This window comes from Rattus norvegicus, chromosome 9 (assembly GCF_036323735.1).
Source record: "Rattus norvegicus strain BN/NHsdMcwi chromosome 9, GRCr8, whole genome shotgun sequence".
NCBI lineage: Eukaryota > Metazoa > Chordata > Mammalia > Rodentia > Muridae > Rattus > Rattus norvegicus.
Genome location: NC_086027.1, coordinates 83,005,647 through 83,026,542, shown reverse-complemented (window position 1 = coordinate 83,026,542; position 20,896 = coordinate 83,005,647). Strand labels below are relative to the sequence as shown.

The following is a 20,896-nucleotide window of genomic DNA, read 5'->3' as shown; positions in this document are numbered from 1 at the left end:
TTATAAATCACACACCCGCTGCTCTGTCTCAAAGGTTTCCATTGATCCAGTAACTCGGTGTTGTGGCTTTGGAGGAGGGGGCGTGAGGGATGACGGTGACAGAGGACACAGGCTCAGAGTTGGCCCAAGTGTAGACACCCTTAGCTTTTCCCGAGCATAGGCAGTTGCCGTCTGTGATCTCTAGTTGAGGTTACTATCATGATGCCTGGTGAGTTAGGGCGAGGTAGGCTTCTGCCAATCCAGCCACTGTTGGTGAGCGCGTCTCCAGAGCAGGGGAGCCACTCAGGTGGCTGTATGTCTGTATCCGAGATTTCCTCTTTCTATCTGCCTGCCCTTCCCACAGCAGGTAGTTTTGGCTTTTGTTTTTTTGTGGCTGGGTGGTACAATGGTGAGGATGGAGTGTTGGTCGTGGAGGATCTCTGTGTGGCCATGACCTAGCGTCCCCTCTGCTCCTCCCTTCCTGTGCTCCCCTGTCTCTTGTAATACTGTGCATTTTCTCTTTTCCAGGGCTCCATGAGAGTTTCTCCAAGCATACAGCCACAGCCACAGCCACAGCCACAGCCTATCAGGTACTTGGCACATGGGGAAGGAGTGGGCTATGGGCATTCTTGTGTCCCATCCTGGATCCTGAGACTGATGCTGTACAGCCCCAGTGAGCGGCCTGGAGTTGGTGGCCCTTGGCCTTCATCACTGTGAGATCCAAACCAGACCTTGAGGTGGACTCTATATTTTCCCGCATTAGCTCATTAGTCCTTGTAATGGCACTGAAGGTCTGTGTATTGGAAAATGAGTTGCTGAGTGTCTGCTGTAACTTGCTCAAGGTCATCCACTGCCCGGAAGTGACCCTCAGGGCTGGCCACCATCAAGGCCCATGCTGGCTCTGACTCTTTGTGGATGAGGTCTTTAATCTCGGGAGGTCTCTGTAGAGCGATCGTTCGACACACAGGAAAAGAGCACTCAGGAGAACTCCAGGCTTTGCTCACGCTCTACCTTCTTCTTCCTTACCTTCACTCTGAGCCTCACAAAATGTCTAAGGATGCCAGCTGTGGTTTCTGCCAACAGCTTCTGTAGATCAAGGTTGCCTTTTAAACATGCCCCTCCCTGCTCCCCTTCTCCACCACAGCGTGGTACGTCTAGAGCTGTGATGCCAATCTTGTCCAGCGGATGGCACTGTTGTGCCTTTGTATCTTTCTTGGAAACCATCCTGACAGTGGAACTGGTTGGTCACCACCCCAGGATGGCCACCTCTTACTCATGCCTATCTTGACCTCTCTCCTTCCCCTGCCTCTCAGAGGGAAAGGCCAGAATGAAACAGGCTGTGAGGGTGTAGAACCTTTAGAGTCAGGACTAAAGCACTATGGAGAATGCAGGGTACTCAGGTTACTTTGTGTGAGGTAAATGTGTAGGTACCAGGTAGACCAGTAGTCAGAGCTCTAGCCCAGCCTTGCTGACATGGAAGAGGGTCAGAAGTGATTGGAATTTAAGTCCAAGTCTTGACTTTCAACTCTGGTGGAATCTAGATATTTCTAGGCTCCTTGATGTCCCAGGGCTTTCTGTCACCAGGGCCAAAGGATCTGCTACTTTAAACTGGCTCCAGCCTCAACCCCATATTGCTATAGTACAGCAAAGGTTAGCGAAATACGGAATGCTGCCCACTCCTCATGGGAGAAGTACACCTTGGATGAGGAGGGAGGAGGAGGATGGGGAAGAGCTGTCCCAGCAGGCTACCTCCTCTGGTAGAAAAGCTGATGTTTAAAGCTGTGAGTTTCCTTGCTTCTCTCACCTTGCGTCCAGGGGAGCCACAGCTGCTAACCCGGGTGCTCTGGGTGCTCCTGTGTTTCTTGCCTTTGCCACCACTGCAGCAAACATCCAGCACTCTTACTTCTCTGGTCTTTAGGAATGAGGGAGACTTGGGCCAAGAATGATCTCTTCAGGGAGAGCTGGGGTCAGCCTGTCTTAGGGAGGCTGGAATGTGCCTGGACTCTGGCTCAGCTCCAGCCCATGTGAGCATTATCACCTGAGTTGCCCCCTTCCCCAGGGAGGCTTCCTGTCTTCCTTCTCAGTTTGAGTGCATGGAGGTAGCCAGGGCTCTGCTCCAGGATCCCTGGATCCCATCCTAGTCAATCTTTCCCCATTAGGATCCTATTAGGAACTTGCGCCTGACTAACTGGGTATTAGAGACGGGGTTGGATTCCTGGTTCTGACCTGGACCCATTGTCTACCCAGTCTCTCTAGAAACCTGAGTGTGAGCCGAGCCATGGAAGACAGCTGTGAGCTGGACCTGGTGTATATCACCGAACGCATCATCGCCGTGTCCTTCCCCAGCACAGCTAATGAGGAGAACTTCCGCAGCAACCTCCGTGAAGTGGCTCAGATGCTGAAGTCCAAGCATGGGGGCAACTACCTGGTAGGTGGGCCTTACCCTTCCTCTTGCTCACTTCCTGTATGCCGCGAGTCTCTGCCCGTTCCCCATGCTAGCACCCTTCCCTTCCTTACCCCGGACATCCTGCAAGGCCCAGGGCTTCACTCTATCTCAGAGAGCTGATTCTCAGGAGAGCACATGCGATTGAGTGGAGCCAAGTGTGTGTTATTTGAGCCTGAAGACGTGTGACCACTCGTGAGTGCGCGTACATGATTGTGAGAATGTGCGAATGTGCTGGTGGGCAGACTAGAAGAGAATAAGGACTCAGGCTTACGTTGCTGAGCCCGTACTGTGGACCACCTTCAGAACAGCCCTGGAGAGAGAAGGTTGAAGTCTGTGTGGGGCTGCTTCTGGTGGAAGCCCTGGGGCAGACTTGGCCATGTATAGTTTTGGGAACCCTGTGGCTGGCTAGGGTTACCTGATGTTGAGGAGATGGGTGGCAGAGATTTTTTCTATAGCAGGAAGGTGGCTATCCCTGGAGGGAACCTCAGGTCCTTGCTCAAGGGAGCCATGTAGGGGCTGGACTGCTGGCTCTGAGCCCCTGGTTGCTGCCTGCCATGTTTAACAGAGCTAGGCTGAGGAGGTTGCACAAGGGTGCTGGGGTTACTGGAACAAATGGCTACACACTGTGGCTTAATGACAGGAGTGTGTTCTGGAGGCTGGGCATCTGGGTGTCAGGGAGGCTGTGCTCCCCTGAATCTTGGAGAAAACTGCTTCCTTCCCTCTTTCTCTCTCCTGGCCTCTCCGAGCACTCCCAGGCATTCCCTGGCTTGTGGCCACATCGCTCTATGTTCTGCTTCCACCTTCTGGTGATAAGGGCATTGGTTGTTAGTCTTAGATCACCCTGTATCCAAGAATGTCTCCTAATAAGATCCCTAACTACTTCCAAAGGTCCCAGATTCTGTAGCTCTGAATGGACATGCATGTTGAAGGCCTCTGTAGTAATCCATCCATCATCTGTGCTGAGTACTGTGTAGTTCCTGGCTTTAAATACCAGGAAGTCCTGGGTTTTTATTCCACCTCTGTGATAGCTGAATGTATGGTCTTGGTCATTAGTTTTCCCTTCTGCAACATGGGGGTTGCTGAGGGAATGAAGCCAGCTTAGTGACATTGTTAATGTCATTTAAATGTGTTCCTTAATAGTACTCGGAGTATCTGGAGTCCTTTGGCTTTAGAAATGCAGAGTTCTAGGATGTCTGTGTTCTGCCGAAGCCCCCTCCATTCTGCCCATTCAAGAGTCTGTCCCCTCTCCTCCTGGTATGTGACACAAACTGTGGTCATGAGTTAGAGGTGGGCAATTCTGCACAGCCCTTTAGGGGGTCAAGGAACATAGGAGGCAGGGTAGGCTGTGGGATGTGAGTAGACTCCATGTGGTAGAAGACTGAGAAGCAGTCTTGTTGGGGGATTTGGTCCTAAAGCCAGAGACGACACCCACTATCACTCCGCACCAGTGGGCAGGGCTCCATCTCTTCTCATCCCAAGTTCAGGATGTTCACTTGCAAGGGGCCCGGCTGAGTGTGGCAGCCTCCACCTTTCCTGAGAACTCACTGCTGATCCCGTTGGCCAACATATGTTTGCGGTGGAAATTTCTATTAGGGGAGAGAGTGACAGCAGGTATAGGAGTCCAAGAGCTCATGGCTGGTCTGTGGCCAGGCTCCTGACAACTGGGGACAAACTCTCTCTTCCAACTTCCTCCCACTCACTCTTCCGGTCTCTCCCTTTGTCTCTTTCTAGCTATTCAACCTCTCTGAGCAGAGGCCTGACATCACAAAGCTCCATGCTAAGGTGAGTCTGTGGCTGTTTTGGGAAGACTAGGCCTGGCTTAGCCTGGGCTATTGGGAGAGAGAACACGCCCCTTCATATGTTGGTGCCATGACAGTTCCAAGTTCAAGGGCATCTCAGATCTGCAAAATGGACTATATAGTACCAACTACTGAAATTTCACATAGTGTTTTCTGACCTCATCTGCCCTGGGGAGATACACATGTGGGGGGAATACACAGTGGGGCTTGGGTTGTGTCTTTTCTATATGTGCCTGTCCCCAGGGTTTACTTTGCTTGCTAAGTGGGTCTTTTAGAGACTTTGCTGGGGACCTTGGCTTCTATTTTGGATTCTGGTGCCTGTCATTATGGGATGTTAAGCAAGCAACAGATTGCTCTGGGCCTCAGATCATGTCTCTGAAAGTGGACAGCTGGCTTAGGCATGTTCTGTGGACCCTGCCAAATAGCAGCTCTTTTCATTTAGTGTTTTGTGAAATTAGAGAGGGCTCCAGGAGGCCTTGAGGGCTGAAGGCCACTGGGAAGCCCCGCTTCTGTACACTTCAGACTTCTCTCAGAGGCCTGGGAATGGGCAGTCTGTATATCCAAAGGGCTGTGAGCATTAGGGGCCCTTTCGTTTCCTCTGACACCCTGTCAGCCTTGAACTGGCCTTGGAGGGGAGCTTGGAGAGCTGGGCTCAGGCCTTTCTGGAAGCTTTGAGATCACAGTCTCACTTTGTAAACCTTGGCACACCCCTGTGAGGACAATATTTCTGGGAAAGGGATATGGCTTGCCTCAGACCCTACTTTGAGCCTGGGTCCCAGGTCATGGCTTTTGCTCTTTAAGCCTTGTCTCTCAGCCGGACAAGCAGGTTAAGAGCAGAGGCCTAGCTGCTGGTGACTCTTCCTGCATTGTTCTGGCTGACTTGATGGAGTGCCTAGGCTTTCCTTTTCTTACTTACATCTCAATCATAGGTCCTGGAATTTGGCTGGCCTGACCTGCACACACCAGCTCTGGAGAAGATATGCAGTGTCTGTAAGGCCATGGACACCTGGCTCAATGCAGACCCCCACAATGTCGTCGTTCTCCACAACAAGGTCAGAGCAGGGGCTGTACTTGTGTGCATGTACCTGTGTGTGTACAACTGTGTGTGCACACCTACCTGAGAGTTCAGATTATGCGACTGTGTTCACCCACCCATTTCTGTTTTCCATTCTAGAACATGACAGCTTCTGCCCAAGAGCCTATCTCCAACAAATGGGGGCAGGGCAGTGACTTACGTTCCTAGCAGTGGAGGGTGCACTGGCTTTTCTGACTGCTGTCCTCCTGCCTCCCTCCCCAGTGTTCCTCTTTCTCCAGAACAGCACCCTTCTCTCCTGCCCTTGGCCCCCAGGCTTCTGGATAGACTTCGAACAGCAGAGCCTGTTTAACCAATGACTGTCTTTTGCCTCTTTCAGGGAAACCGAGGAAGGATTGGGGTCGTCATTGCAGCATATATGCACTACAGCAACATTTCAGCCAGGTGAGAGGTCAGCGGTCTCCGTCCTCTGGGCATTGGTGTGGGGACACCCCCTCCCACCTGCATGGTCTTTGCCTTCTTGAGGCAAGGAGCTGCCCTCAGACGGAGGACCAGGATAGATGAGAGGTACAGGAGCCCCCAGAGCTAGAGAAATGCCCCCAGCTCTGAGGCAGGATAGAATCAGCTGGAGATGGTGGAACACCTTCTCCTGTGTGGAAGACACCCACACAGCCTTGGGTTACTCATTCTCCCTCAGTTGCCTCCTGTTTCCCTTGATGATCTGGGAAGGAGTCAGAAAGAGATACGGCATCAGAATTGGGTCCAGGGGACGAGCTGGTAGTTACCTCAAGCCTGTGGGACTGCCTTTTTGCCTGGGTGTTTGGGAGAAAGAACAGGAACCAGCCAGTACATAGATCCCATTCTGACCTCACTCAGCACAGAGGCTGAAGGCTTGTTCATCTAGCATGGCTGCCCAGAGGCTGCTGTGTCCAGCACCTTGTTATAATGGTGCTTGGAAGAATGTAGAGATTACAGCCCAGGCCTGCCCCTGAGGGCTTCAAATACCAATCAAGTCCCTCAGCAACATGATTGTGGCTGTGAAAACATAGAGACCAGAAGTGACTGGGGGCATGTGGCCAGGGGACCTGTGACTCTGAAGTCCTAAAGGATTTCTGTTGGTCTTAGAGAGGAGCTGTGGGTAGGAAAAAGAGAACTGGTGAATATAGAGTCAGAGACAGCTTAGGGACAGTTAGGTAACAGAGAGCAATGGCCTTGCTGGCCTTAACGAGGAGTTTGCATTTACTCTAAACAGGATTGAAAGTTGTTGGAATGCCAGAATTATCTCTGTATGCTGTGTGGAGGGTCTTGGCCCAGCCTCGTGTCTGCTGAGTGGACACGAATGCACCCATGGCTGCCAAACTCTTAATGGGTGTCACCTCATCCAATCTCCTTTAAACCTCATTTGATGAGAGGGATGAGGTTTGATGGAAAGGATTATGCCCCTGGAGCCAATTAATAGCAGTCTAGAGATAGGCTGCCAGGCTGGAGACCTCCTGACTGAGTGCTGTGCCCTACAGATTGGAGAAGCTTGAGCATGTTCTTCCTGAAGGCTTCTCAGTGGAGTTTGTCCTTCCATGGTGACTAAGATTGACTAAGGGGCTATGCAAGCCTGGGAGGATCTGAGGAAGGGGACAAGAGGTCCCTGGGTATAGGCATGGGCTTTTCTTTTTTTCTTTTTTTCTTTTTTTCGGAGCTGGGGACCAAACCCAGGGCCTTGCGCTTGCTAGGCAAGTGCTCTACCACTGAGCTAAATCCCCAACCCCGGCCTGGGCTTTTCTGACTGTCTTGTGTCTCCCCACAGTGCTGACCAGGCTCTTGACAGGTTTGCAATGAAGAGATTCTATGAGGACAAGATCGTGCCCATTGGCCAGCCATCCCAGAGGAGGTGGGTGCCTGGACTCCAGGCTCAGTGTGTGCATGCCCTATGGTGGATAACTGGCCCTGTGCACTCTCAGGGGTGGACATCTACTTAGTTAAGGGTGTACTAAGCGCAGGCATTTAGTCTGCAGTGGCACAGGTATGGTGGTGCCCACAGGTTGGCGTGTCAGTTGGCTTTGGCTCTAACCAACTAGCAGAAAACATTCTGTTATGGCATGGCTGTCGGAGAGAAGGTGCCCACATAAAGTAGACGCATGCTGTTCTTGGGTGGCCCTGGAGGGGTCATGCCAGCATGTACATGTAGATTGATGTCCCTAATACCTGTCCTGGGAGTTAGTTAATAGATAGCTCTATAAGGGACACCTTCTCCTGGGAGGGTTTATAATGTTTTGCTAAGGGCCCCAGCCACACATTCTTACTGGGGTGTCATAATAATAGCCCAGACAGGAAGCAGGACCAGATGGGTTGTTCATTGCCAAGGTTGAGGAACTCTGCTGTAGCAGTGGGTACTGGGACATCCAGTGTCCCTTCCTTTTCCTGGGGGAGCTGTGGTTCTTTTTAGAACATAGGCATTAAACAAGTGACCCTACCCCCCAAAAAAGCCAGATGGGAAGGAGGGGAGAGTTGGAGACAGAGAAGGACAGAGGTTGGGGGAGAATACAGAGAGGCAGAAACAGAGGGATAGGGAGAGAGGAAAGACAGAAGAGATGGATAGAGAAGGGGAAAGAGAAAAAGAAGAGAGAGAAGGGAGGGGACAAAGAGAAGACCCATGCTGGAGAGTGCTCTGGCATTGAGGGTGACAGAGAGAACTGGCTGTTTTTATGGAGACAGCCTGGAGTCTCTAGGGAAGACTCTAGGGGAGTCTCTAGACTCTGAAGCTCTAATTGGGGCAGTGGTGATACCCAAGGCATCCTTCTTTTGCCTATGAGAAGCTTGGGGTCAGGGTAGAGCGAGGGGCCCCAGTGAGTGAGTGGTGGCTGAGTTAGAATGCAGGTGTAGGACTGGGAGGCTGGGAGTCAGGGTCTCATCTGTCAATGCTACCTGCTACCTAGCAGGGATCTGCCTGTGGATGACACCTGACTCAATGATGTCTGACCAACAGGAGGCCATGGGCAGCATCTAGGGCCACCTAGTTATGGGGAGGCTGCAGTCATGGCAAGCCCAAGCCTAGGCTGGAGACGTAAAAAGTAGGAATTCTGGTGTGGACCTGCCTGCAATGGCTCAGCCCCTTGCTCACACCAAGGGTGAGGCACTAAATCTTCTACACAAAGACACGTGTGGGCAAGCTTCTAGTGAACAACTGCTTGCTTACAAACAGATGATTGCTGCAGATCCCAACAGGTGGTTTTGAAGAAACTTCAAACCATGGCTGCTAGAGTGATGGGCAACCACAGGTCTGGTTCAAAGTGACTCATGCCAGAGTAAAGTCCGAGTGTGCAGGGTGAAAATGGGGGAACCTGGCCAAGGGTAGGGGGCCTGGGAAGACAGGCAGGAAGGCTGGAGGCTAAAGGCCCCGATGGCTTTTGGAGCCCCTGAGAAATTAGCTGTGAGGATCCCCAACATGCACCTGTGTCCCTATCTTGCTTATCTGGATAGGAGCTGCAGTCACTTCCGAGGACTATTGCCATTGTAGTTAGAAGCCCAAATAAAAGTACAGGAGTACTCGCCAGGTACCCAGGAGCCTAGCACCTTCCAACAGCACATCCTTACTGATTACTGGCCTCCTAGAAGCCTTCAGTGCGGGTCTGAGACCATGCACCAGCTCCTGGGGGTTGGTCATGTGCACTGACAGCTTGATCTTAGTCACCTTTGATTCTGAAGGTTACAGTCTAGTTATGACTAGGGATGTGGACCATTGCTGTGCGATCACTGAGGCTTGGGCTGAACAGTCACTGTGATGCTGAACAGCAGAGACCAAGCTTCCCCTAATGAGAAAGAGAAGAGGTCCAGTTCTCACATGCCTGCACACAGTGCAGTTGCCATGTGAATCTGACAGCGTGAGTTATGCGTGTCTGCCAACAGATCCCATGGGCCAGTGTGTTTTTTGGGGGCAAGCCACCCTCTCTACACACATGAGAAAGTGCAGCTGTTGGCTTCCGGAACATTCCCCGCCACTTTCCCTCCGCTTCCTTGTCAGTGTTGCTTGCAGGGAACCCGGCAGTTGGACAGGGAAGAGCAAGGAGTGAGTGGGAGGGGCTTTGCCTGTAGGTCACCCACTCATTGTCACCCGCCCTCGGACTCATTGTCCCCAGAACACAGACACATCCTGTTGGCCTGGTCAGGAGATCTGATGGGAACCTGCCATTCCAGGTTTCCGGTTTGAGTAACAGGCCAGGGGGGCTAGACAGGGCCCTGAATAGGAGCTGGCAATGCCCATCAGATTATCTTGCTAGGGGAGGCTGAGATGGCCCCACCCAGGCTCAGGGCCTGGGGCCTGGAGGAGGGCCAAGGGGCCAGGAGATGGGGGTGGAGAGAGGTCTTCTGCTGTCATAATTAGAGTCTTGCCCCCCTGTGGAGCTATTGGCTCTTGTAGAAATTCAGGTTGCATTTGATTGGTTTGTCTGGTTCAACCTGGTTCTCTAGCGAATCAGAAAGGAGGAAATGTCAACCAGTCAGTACCAGAGGGCTGACCTGTGGTTCGTTCGGAGATGCTGTGAAGTCTAGACTTCGTTCCTTCTCTCCCACCCCCTGATTTGTGAGATCACAACTCTTTCTGGACCTGGTTTTCTACCTCTGTTGGAAAGAAACAAGATGGCTCAGTCTTTCTGTTCTAGCAGCAAGATTTTTATTGGAAGAACTGAAGGTTTCTAGAGCTGTTTCTGTAGTTCCGTCTGTTGACTGCTTAGCATGCAGGGTACCCTAGGCCCAATTTCTAGCGTAACACACACACACACACACACACACACACACACACACACACACACACACACCATAAATAAACCCACAAAGAAACAAAGTAAAAACCCAACTACAAACCAACTTAGAGTTTGGATACTTATTGGAAGTTAATTATCTCAGATCCCAAGCAAAGAAGTTAATGTGGAAAATTCCATACATTTAGCAAGAAATAAAACAAGCACTGCAGTTATCAAACTTTTGCTGTTTATTCTCTCTCTCTCTCTCTCTCTCTCTCTCTCTCTCTCTCTCTCTCTGTGTGTGTGTGTGTGTGTGTGTGTGTGTGTGTGTGTGTGTGTGTGTGAGAATCAGGGCCTATGAGAATAGTCATAAGCAAGGTTTGGCTTAGTAAGCTATTAGGAAGGTTTGGTTGGGCAACCTGATTTGTGTGATGCTTGGGGCTGGGAATGAGACATGAAAGAGATGCTCATGTTTACCACCAGGGAGCGCTAGAGAACGCCAAGTGGGCTCCAGGCTCTGAAATTTTCAGTGTTTTTGTTCTTTTCCTCCTGGAACTCAGCAAGTTTGGAGGCCTGCTCTGGCTGGGAAAACTCAGCTACCATGTGGCCTGGGTGGGTGAATGTGTCATGTATATGGAGGTAGATGGCAGCCTAGAGTGGTGTTCTTAAAGAAAGAATGAAGAGATAGATAAATATGTGGATGGATGGATGGGTGGGTGGGTGGATGGATGGATGGATGGATGGATGGATGGATGGATGGATGGATGGGTGGATGGGTGGGTGGGTGGGTGGGTGGATGGGTGGGTGGGTGGGTGGGTGGATGGGTGGGTGGGTGGGTGGGTGGATGGATGGATGGGTGGGTGGGTGGATGGGTGGGTGGGTGGGTGGGTGGATGGGTGGGTGGGTGGGTGGGTGGATGGATGGATGTGTGGATAGTTTGGTGGGTTGGGTAGGTGGATACACAGTTGAGTGGGTGGGTGGGTAGATGGGTGGGTGGATAGGTGGGTGGGTGGATGGATGGATGGATGGGTGGGTGGGTGGGTGGGTGGATGGGTGGGTGGGTGGGTGGGTGGATGGGTGGGTAGACAGATGGATGGATGGATGGGTGGGTGGGTGGGTGGGTGGGTGGATGGATGGGTGGGTAGGTGGGTAGATGGGTGGGTGGATAGGTGGGTGGGCGGATGGATGGAGGGGACTACACAGTCCCTTTACTAATGACCCCTTATTCCTCGCAGATATGTGCACTACTTCAGCGGCCTGCTCTCCGGCTCCATCAAAATGAACAACAAGCCTTTGTTTCTGCACCATGTTATCATGCACGGCATCCCCAACTTTGAGTCTAAAGGAGGTACCTGCCCCATCCCTTCCCTCCAGCCTGTATTTCCTTCTTGGTGGCCTTGGGTGTCGAGCTGTAGTGTCATCTGGTCTTGTGTGAGGGTCAGCCCGACTCCTCTGTGATGTCAGGTTGACTTGGCCATGCCTGGTGGCAGAAGATACGAGGAGTCGATGGTTTGCCTACTTAAAGTGCCTTAGAAGGGACGTTAGACTTTCTTTATGATCTTGTTCCCTTCCTTCTCTCTTTCTCTTTCCCTCCTTTCCTTTTCCCTTTGACCCTCATTCCTCCAACCATTTCTGGATGTAACCTCACACTCACCTCTCACACTCACCTCTCACACTCACCTCTCCTTCTCCACAGGGTGCCGGCCCTTTCTTCGCATCTACCAAGCCATGCAACCTGTGTACACATCTGGCATTTAGTAAGTAGTCTGTGAAGGTGCAGGGGTGGGGCAGGAGGAAGGGAGAGCTGAGCCTGTTTCCTCAGCAGAGCTCTCTCACCACCTCTCTTCCTCAGCAACATCCCTGGAGACAGCCAGGCCAGCATCTGTATCACCATCGAACCAGGGCTGCTCCTGAAAGGAGACATCTTGGTGAGCTCCACCCTCCTCTTCAAGTGTCCCTTCTCTTGTCCTGTCCCTGCCCTACCCTGGGGACATAGGACATGCAACTGTCCCCTTGTAGGCCATTGGGTTAGAACTGTGGGCTCCTGTATCCCTTGCAGGCTCACGTTGTCATGGTCTAACTTCCTCCTTGGACAGGATGTTCTTCTTCTAGCTTCATATTTTACTCTGGGACATCTCCAGGGAACTGTCACTCAGTGTGAACTGTGACCTTCTAGCTCTAGACTGGTGACAAAGACACTCCCAGTCCTAATCCCAATCCTGCTGGCTGTAGTTTAAGGCCACATTTCCTCTTTGTATGCATACCTCTTATGTTCTAGAAGTTTCCCAAAATGTTCTGAGGGTTTGTTTTTTGTTTTTGTTTTTGGTGACCTCTCTCTCATGGGTTGGGCTGAGACTTGGGACTTAGCCGATGAAACCAGTCAGGATTCTCCATGAGACTTGCCCTCCCCTCCCCTTCGCCCCCTTCCCTTGCAGCTGAAGTGTTATCATAAGAAGTTCCGGAGCCCGGCTCGAGACGTCATCTTCCGAGTGCAGTTCCACACCTGTGCCATCCATGACTTGGGGGTCGTTTTTGGGAAGGAAGATCTGGATGAGGCCTTCAAAGGTGGGTTCCCTGACAGGGGGCAGGATCAGGGGTTCTTGTAACAGGGGAGAAACCCAATGTGAGATGATGTAGCAGATGCAGGGACCATCTTCTCTGAGCCTTGCGATTTGTTAAGTCTCAGGGATGATAGTGTGAGGGACTAAAGGATAATATGACTGGTCAGGACTGAGGTTGGGGTGGTCTAGGAATTCAGGTTGTAAGAGATCAAGCTCAGCTCCTTTCTGGTCCATCCCTGCACCCTAGGACCTTTGGGATGTTTTGTGCCTCCCAGTTTTCTCTAGGGCTTGCTCCATATTGTCTCCTTTTTCTATCTGCCTAGTCCCATGTGACCACTGGGAGTCAGTTTTCTAGCATTGCCAGGTGTCCTAATATCAGGGTCAGTATTAAGTGCTGGAATCAAAGTGAAACATGATGTGGTTTTTGTCTTAATAATGCTAAAATGTCTTGTGGGGCCAGCTGAGGCAGGAAACAAGTATCCCTCAGGAGGGATGCATGTACATAGGGATGGTGGCAATAAGGGAGAAGAAATTTGGTCAAGGGAGGCTGGAATCTTTACCCACTTAAGGCTCTGTCTAAATCATCTTCAGGCCTGGAATACACGTACATGTGCATGCACACGCACATGCGCACACACACAGATTCATGCTTGCATCCATTTGCACATTCAATCTCTTAATTACCTATCAACACACCATTATTCATCCTTCTTTCATCTATCCACTTGCATATTTGTTCTGTTTTCTACACATTGGTCTGTCCGCCTATTTATTCATCTATCATCCATCCATCCATCCATCCATCATTATCCACTCATCTAGCCATCCAGCCATCCTCCTATCTATACAGCCATCTATCCATCCGTTCTCATCCATCCATCCACCATCTATCCATTCATCCATCATCCACTCATCTATCTATCCAGACAGCCATCCTCCTATCTATACAGCCATCTATCCATCCGTTCTCATCCATCCATCCACCATCTATCCATTCATCCATCATCCACTCATCTATCTATCCAGACAGCCATCCTCCTATCTATACTGCAATCTATCCATTCGTTCTCATCCATCATCCATCCATCCATCCATCCATCCATCCATCCATCCATCCATCCATCCACAGTTACTCACCTGTTAATGCATATATACATTCGTCCACACATACATTCACTATCCTCCCATTAGTACACTCACTCACCTCACCACCCATCCACCAAGCATCACTTGTGTGTTGACACATGTTAAACATGTTCTAGATCCTGGAGATGCAAAGAGAAAACAGTTAAACCCTGCCTTTGAGAGTCCATGGTCTCATGGAAGAAACACAAACAAGAGTGGATTGGTGTGCATAGAGATGAACACATGCAGAGCATGATGGAGTCCCACAAAATAGACGTCATCTTTGTTGGACTCTCTGGCTACAAGCAGTGGTTGTGATCTAGGCCAGCTGAGGCTCAGGCAGAAAGCACACGGAGGGGCCAGATAGGAGGGGTGGCCCTCCTGTGTACTCTGACACATGGGGAGAAGGTTGTTCTGTGAGACCTCTTTGCATGCAAGCCAGAAAGACTGACATTGGAGGCCTGAGTTTCAGGACAGATTATAATCAATCTTGAGGGGGGAGATGAAGGTGGAGCCAACAAAATCCAAACTAAGTTGAGGAGACACAGAGGGATGTGATATTGTGGGAGGGTTCCCAGTTTCCTCTTGCATGGTGCTAGTCAGAAGAACCATTGAGCATCAACAGACACACAAAAAGAAGCCTTGCCAATATCTATCCTAGTTAGGGTTACTATTACCATGACAAAACACCATGAACAACTTGGGGTTTGCCTTAGTTAGAGTTTCCATTGCTGTGAATAGATATCATGACCTCTTATAAAGGACAACATTTAATTGAGGCTGACTTACAGGTTCAGAAGTTAAGTCCATTATCATCAAGGTAGGTACATGGCAGCATCCAGGCAGGCATGGCGCAGGAGGAGCTGAGAGTTCTACATCTTGATTGGAAGGCCTCCAGGAGACTATCTTCTAGTTACCTAGGAAGAAGGTATCCAAGCTCACCTGCAAAGTGAAGCTCTTCCTCCAACAATGTCACAACTCCTAATAGTGCCACTCCCTGGCCAGGAATATTCAAACCACCACAGGGCTGGAAGCAAGTTGGGGAGGAAAGGGTTTATTCTGTTTATGCTTCCCCATAACAGTTCATCATCAAAGGAAGTCAGGACAGGAACTCAAGCAGGGCAGGAACCTGGAGGCAGGAGATGATGCAGAGGCCACAGAGGGGTGCTGCTAACTGGCTTGCTCCTCATGGCTTGCTCAGCCTGCTTTCTTTTTTTTTTTTTTTTTTTTTTCCGGAGCTGGGGACCGAACCCAGGGCCTTGTGCTTCTCAGCCTGCTTTCTTATAGAATCCAAGACTACCAGCTCAGAGATGGTACCACCCACAATGGGCTGGGCCCTCCTCAATCAATCACTAATTAAGAACATTCCCTACAGGCTCACTCACAGCCCAGTCGTATGGAGGCATTTTCTCAGTTGAGGCTTCCTCTTCTTCAGTGACTCTAGCTTGTATTAAGTTGGCATAAAACTAGGCAGCATATGTGTCTGAAGGAATCAATGAAATACATAGAATCCTACTCAGAATTAAGAAGAAACGAGGCTGGGTGTGGTAGATAGAGTATGCTTGTAACCCTAGTACTCAAGAGGCTGAGGCAGGAGGATTTTGAGTTCAAATCTATCCTGACCCTGTATTAAAAGGGGGAGGGGGAGAGGTGGGAATAATGGGAGACAAATAGTTCACCTTTATAGTGTTGAGGCAAGGGGGTTACTTAGAACTGATTTCTAGAAATAGTGGTGCAAATGGTGTCTGTGTCTTAGAGTGCTACAAATGGAATACTGTAGTCAGAAACCGGAAGGGTTGTGTTTGCCTCAGGAAGTAGAATTCTGGCAAGGGTGGGACCTATAGTTTCAATGGGAGATGGGCCTGAGGACGAAGCTCAGTTGATAGTGTGCTTGCCTAACATGCTTGGGAAGGCCTGATCCCCAAAATTTCACCACTCAAGGGATGGAGGGAGAAGGAGGGCAAGCGGTTGAATTCCATCCTTAGCTATATAGTGAGTTTGGGGCCAGCCTGGGCTACATAAGAGGCTGTCTCAAAATATTTTTTTCACTATGCATGTACAGCTTCCTCTGTGTAAAAGGCAAATGTAGACAGGTTATTGTATTATTAACCATGTATGCAGGTATGACTGAAATCTTTTCTAGGAGAAACCTTTCTCTTTGGGGATCTGTGGTCCATTTTCTGTTTTCCCTTTCTTTCAGATGATCGATTTCCTGACTATGGCAAAGTGGAGTTTGTCTTTTCCTATGGACCAGAGAAAATCCAAGGTATAGACCTAGTTGTCATCCCTTCCCCACATCCTCACCTGTCACTGACCCACTCTCAGCAGACACACACTGTCCCTCTACAAACATGATGGTCCTTGTGATTTAGAGCAGGCCAAGGTAAAGGATCCCAGCTACACCTGATCCAGCGACTTATTTTCTTTTTTTTTAAAGATTTATTCATTTATTATATATAAGTACACTGTAGCTGTCTTCAGATACACCAGAAGAGAGAATCGGATCTCTTTACAGATGGTTGTGAGCCACCATGTGGTTGCTGGGAATTGAGCTCATGACCTCTGGAAGAGCAGTCGGGTGCTCTTAACCGCTGAGCCATCTCTCCAGCCCAACTTATTTTCTGTATAATAAGAGTAACTGCAGACAGTGAGGCTCTGAGGTGACTAAACTGTTCTGGTCCCTTTAGGTCACCATCTTGTTATAGTCAGAAACTGAGGGCCTTGGCAGATGGGAGGGACAGCCAGAGAACAGTCAAAGGTGCTGGGTGGATTGTGGGTATTTATGAACCGAAGTGGCTCGACCTGAAGGCCAGTTTAATAATAAACAACCTCTCTTCTTCTGGACTCTAAATACAGAGACCAGTTGCTTGTCCTCTTATTTGAGAGCAGAATGGGAGGAGATGAAGTTAGGTTACAGGCAGAGGGATTCTGGGCAGACTAAAGAAAGGACTGCCAAGCAAGGAAAATAGGCTACCTTGAATGGCCTGACTAGTTTCTGGGCTGATTCTGGCCTGTTCTTGCAGATGTATGTCTGAAGTAGGGGACAAGGGCGGGCCTGGGATGACCTTTCCAATTTGTGCCTCTTCAATGTCACAGTTGTCATTTCCCTGCTATCCCCACCTGTGGGTGGTTCAGGATAAGCCTGTCCCTCATCCTTCTCCAGTTTTCAGAGCAGACCCTTGTTCCTGCCCCAGGGCTGTACATGAGAAAGTGGGTGGGTGCTTGTTTCTCTAGCATATGCTTGTGTGTGCACGCATATGTGTGCCTCTCTCTCTCTCTCTCTCTCTCTCTCTCTCTCTCTCTCTCTCTCTCTCTCTCTGTGTGTGTGTGTGTGTGTGTGTGTGTGTGTGTACCTTTTTAGTACCTTGTCCTGATTTGCCCTATGACCTGGTCTGAGACTTCCAATGTCTGCAGGCAACCTAAGTCATTGTCCCACCCTAGATATTCAAGAAGACAAGTGGGTTCCTCGGGGATGGGAGAGCGCACTAGCCTTCTGTTTTACTACGTGCTAATCTCTCCCTCTGTCTCCTGCTGGTTCCCCATAGGCATGGAGCACCTGGAGAACGGGCCCAGTGTATCTGTAGACTATAACACTTCCGACCCCCTCATCCGATGGGATTCCTATGACAACTTCAATGGGCATCGTGAGGATGGCATGGAAGGTAGGTGGCCCTTGGCTTCCAGGCTCTCTATGAACTGGCCAGCCCTGGCCTGTGGAACCTTGGTTCTCTGCAGTCTCCATGGAGGGGATGGTGGCTTTAAGTGCAGCTGTCAATCCTTGTTCCATCTCTTTGGAACCTGCCCTTGGGTGACTCCAGACTGCTCTCTGTGTTCTCAGAGCATGGATATGTAGATGGAGTATTTGGGGGTCTAACAACAGCCTGCATGAAGACCCAGCAAAAATGTCTGAGACTCAGTGTGGGGTTCCAAGATGTGAGAAATAAAAAGCCACAGAGTGGGTACAGTTCCTGTGCCTGCTTTACTTGGCTAAAAACACCAACATACTCCATACTCAGAGCAGGCGGCTCCGGAGGGGTCTGGCCAGTCCATGTATTTGTTTGGCTCTTGGAATACGTAGGAAGGATGAGGGGTGGAGCATGTGAAATTCATTTGTTAAGTAACCTTGAGGCTCCCCCTTGGCTCTGGCCCTAGGTTTGTTTTCTGATTCAGCCACAGGATGGCAGAGCATTAGAGCAGTCTAGAGGGTCCCCTGTATCTGTTTTTAAAATTGAGGTAACTGAGATCTTCTGAAGGACAAGATTATGACTTCCCCCTCAGATCCAGGCTGTGCCCTCTTAAGGACATCAGTGGCAACCCCCTTCCTCTCCCCACCAAAGCCATCTGGAACTTCCTTGGGCAATAGAGTGGTCCTAGGGAGGAAAGACGTGGCCTGGGGCTCTCGCTTGTCTACTTCTGCACCAATGTCCCCTGTTAGCCTTGCTTAGGCAGCTTCCTGTATGGCTGTGCTCAGAAAGTCATGCTACAGACATCCGTAGATATCAGAAAGGCTGGAAGAGGAAGGAAGATTAGAATTCAGGGGTTCCATGAGAGTGCATTTGTGTGCAGCACCACAAGTTTAGTGGCTTGCCCTTGTATTCTCTCACCCCCAGTTCCCATCTTCTGAGTGGCTGAGTGGCCTGGGCCTGGGGTAGAGCTGAGGACAGAATGAATTGTCTCCGAGACTGCTGCCAGTCTTAATGCTTCTCATTTTGGGGAAGTTTGCATTTTTAACAAGAGCACTTGGCAATTGGAAGGCATTTTTAATGCCTCACCATCTCTCCCTGGTGTAGATGCAGTGCAGTGATAAACGTAAAAATATTTCATGAGCTCTGAAGTGCCAAGAGGAAGGATCAAAGGTAGAATAATTAAGGACCAGAAGGAATGGATGGGGTCAGCCCAAGGGAGGGAAGGGGAACAGAGGGCCAGGGTCTGAACAGGGAAACCTGGGGTAGCAGGTGGGTTCAGAAGATAGGTGGAACAGACAAGGGAAGCCCCTGGCTCTGTAGCCCTCACCCCATGATCTAATCCTCTAGCAAAGAGATGGAGCCAACAGGACCTTGGGCTAGTTAAAAGGTCAACTGGTCCTATCAGGACAGAGGGGCTCCTATTTGCAGGCACAGAAGCTGGCCCTCTGCCCAAAGGGGGTAGATCAGGGCTCTGCTGTCCCTTTCCTTGCCTGGCCTGACTGAGCTGAGGCTGGGATAGTTGCCAGGGAATAGCTGCTCTGTACTCTGACTGTGTGCTCCTTGCTGCCTGCCCCTGGACTGCATCCCCACTGGGCTTAGAGACCCCAGAGCGAGCCCAAAGCTTAAGACAGTACTGTGTTTCAGTACTGCCCCTGGCTGAGGCCCAGAGGACAAAAAGTTTGTGTGTGTGTGTGTGTGTGTGTGTGTGTGTGTGTGTGTGTGTGTGTGTGTCACTAATGGTCAAGAGAAGGAAGCAGGGACCTCTTGTCCCTTAGTTGTGGGGAATATGTGGTTCATTGGTGTCTAGTCTGGGAGCAGGAGACAGTGAAGGAGCAGAGGAAAGAGATGGGAACCCATACTGAAATTAAGTTCTGTCTGGGGACTGTGGTCAGAGAGTACCTGACGTCTCGGGGATTCCTTGGTGGAGGGGTTATTGTTTTAGCTGTCTTAGGCAACCATAAAAAGGCACCACAGCTGTGCTTTAAGTGACAGAAGTGGAGTCTCATGGTTCTGGCACTGGATTCTGAGACCAGGACTGGTGTCCCTGAGGCTGGCCCCTTCAGTGTGCAGACTCTGCCATTGCTGTACGCCTGTCCTTACGTGTCCTCCCTCTGTATGTTTGTATCCCTGTATTTTCTTCATGTAGGACTGTATACATAATGGAGTAGGGCCTGCCTTAGTGATTTTCTTTTGCTGTGGCCAACTCTCTCTTCATGTAGGCACTGTGTTCCACAGCCTGTGACCCAGAGGGGATGGCTCAACCCTAAGTTCCTGGTCGGGAAAAGTGAGGATCCTGGGTTTCTTGAGTTGTGGAGGAAAGTTGTCTGACCCCTGCTTCCCTCCTCCTCAAATCAGCCTCCACCTCCCTCAGGGTTGGTGTGGAGCCTGCCAGCTTGGCCTTGGCTGACACCACAGTGTGAGCCTCCAGGAGTCCCATTAGTTCCTTGGCCTGAGTTCTGAGCCCCAGGCCCAGGTCCCAGCACCCCTTGGGACGGGGGCAGGGCATTGTTTTTGCCTATGCTGCAAAGAGCCGTGTCCAAATTCTTCGAGATGGTTCCAACACACCACTCTCTGAAACAAGTTTCAGTAACAGGGTGGGACGACCTCTGTTCTGAGGGACCAGGAAGCCAAGCTGCCCCGGTACCCTCTGCTTGATGTCCTCTGACGCCTTGGCCATCAGGCTGTTGGGAGTAAGGCTAGGGAGCCAGGGCTGGTGCTGGGTAAAGGGGACTGTGGAAGCAGATTCTCACATGGCAGCCAGGGTGAAGGGAGAAGAAAGTTCATCCCAGGCCTGGTGGGGATGGCAAGGATGCTGGTATCCATTGCTTGTATGAGGTACCTAGATGAGCCAGGGCAGGTGTCTGAGCTTTCTTGGTTTTCTGGGCTCTGAGGAGAACCATATATTTTCTTAGGGGAGAGTTCTAACTCTCTTCAATTCTTCTGTCTCAGCTGGAAGAGTCATAGTCCCTTGATTGTGGCAGTGAGGTTATCCAAGGACTGACTTCTTTTTTGAGAGAGCTGGGGGGATGGGGGAGGGAAAGATACTATGGAAAGGGAGCAAGTGAAAAGAGAAATGACACAGAGGAATGGCACAGCAAGATGGAGAGGAAGATCTAGTCTAGGAGGCCTGAGGCTTGGGTCCTGGGAGTCCCTGGTGACACCTTCCTGTGGCTCTTCATTTTTACTCCCTGTAGAAATGGGATATAGGAGTGGACACCATTTCTACTCATTTTGAGCTCAGCCAGTGTTTTCTTTGGGGCTTATGAGAGACTGAGATGATCCTAGCTTCTTAGCTTTTGGGCTCCAGGATAAAGAAAAGGCAGAGTGGTTTCATTAGTCAGCATAGGCCAACAGATGCTGCACTAACAAACAGCTCCATTCACATGGCTTCTTCTAGCCAAGCATGCTCCCTGCTCAAGGTATCTGTCCATTGAGGATGAGAAGAGGCCTCTGTGTTCTCTCTCTCTCTCTCTCTCTCTCTCTCTCTCTCTCTCTCTCTCTCTCTCTCTCTCTCTCTCTGTGTGTGTGTGTGTG

General features: G+C 50.4%; 1 protein-coding gene across 21 annotated transcripts in view; it reads left to right on the top strand.

Annotated features, from left to right (window-relative positions):
• Tns1 (tensin 1) overlaps nt 1–20,896 on the top strand; it is a 210,940-nt gene that overhangs the window by 125,465 nt on the left and 64,579 nt on the right. For all 21 annotated transcript variants that reach the window (NM_001191810.2, XM_039083336.2, XM_063266966.1 and 18 more), the window contains 12 exon segments: nt 508–569; nt 2,227–2,407; nt 4,157–4,207; nt 5,154–5,276; nt 5,637–5,701; nt 7,059–7,142; nt 11,226–11,338; nt 11,687–11,747; nt 11,843–11,918; nt 12,426–12,555; nt 15,877–15,942; nt 17,222–17,338. In NM_001191810.2, the coding sequence (NP_001178739.1) occupies nt 508–569; nt 2,227–2,407; nt 4,157–4,207; nt 5,154–5,276; nt 5,637–5,701; nt 7,059–7,142; nt 11,226–11,338; nt 11,687–11,747; nt 11,843–11,918; nt 12,426–12,555; nt 15,877–15,942; nt 17,222–17,338 (1,129 nt within the window).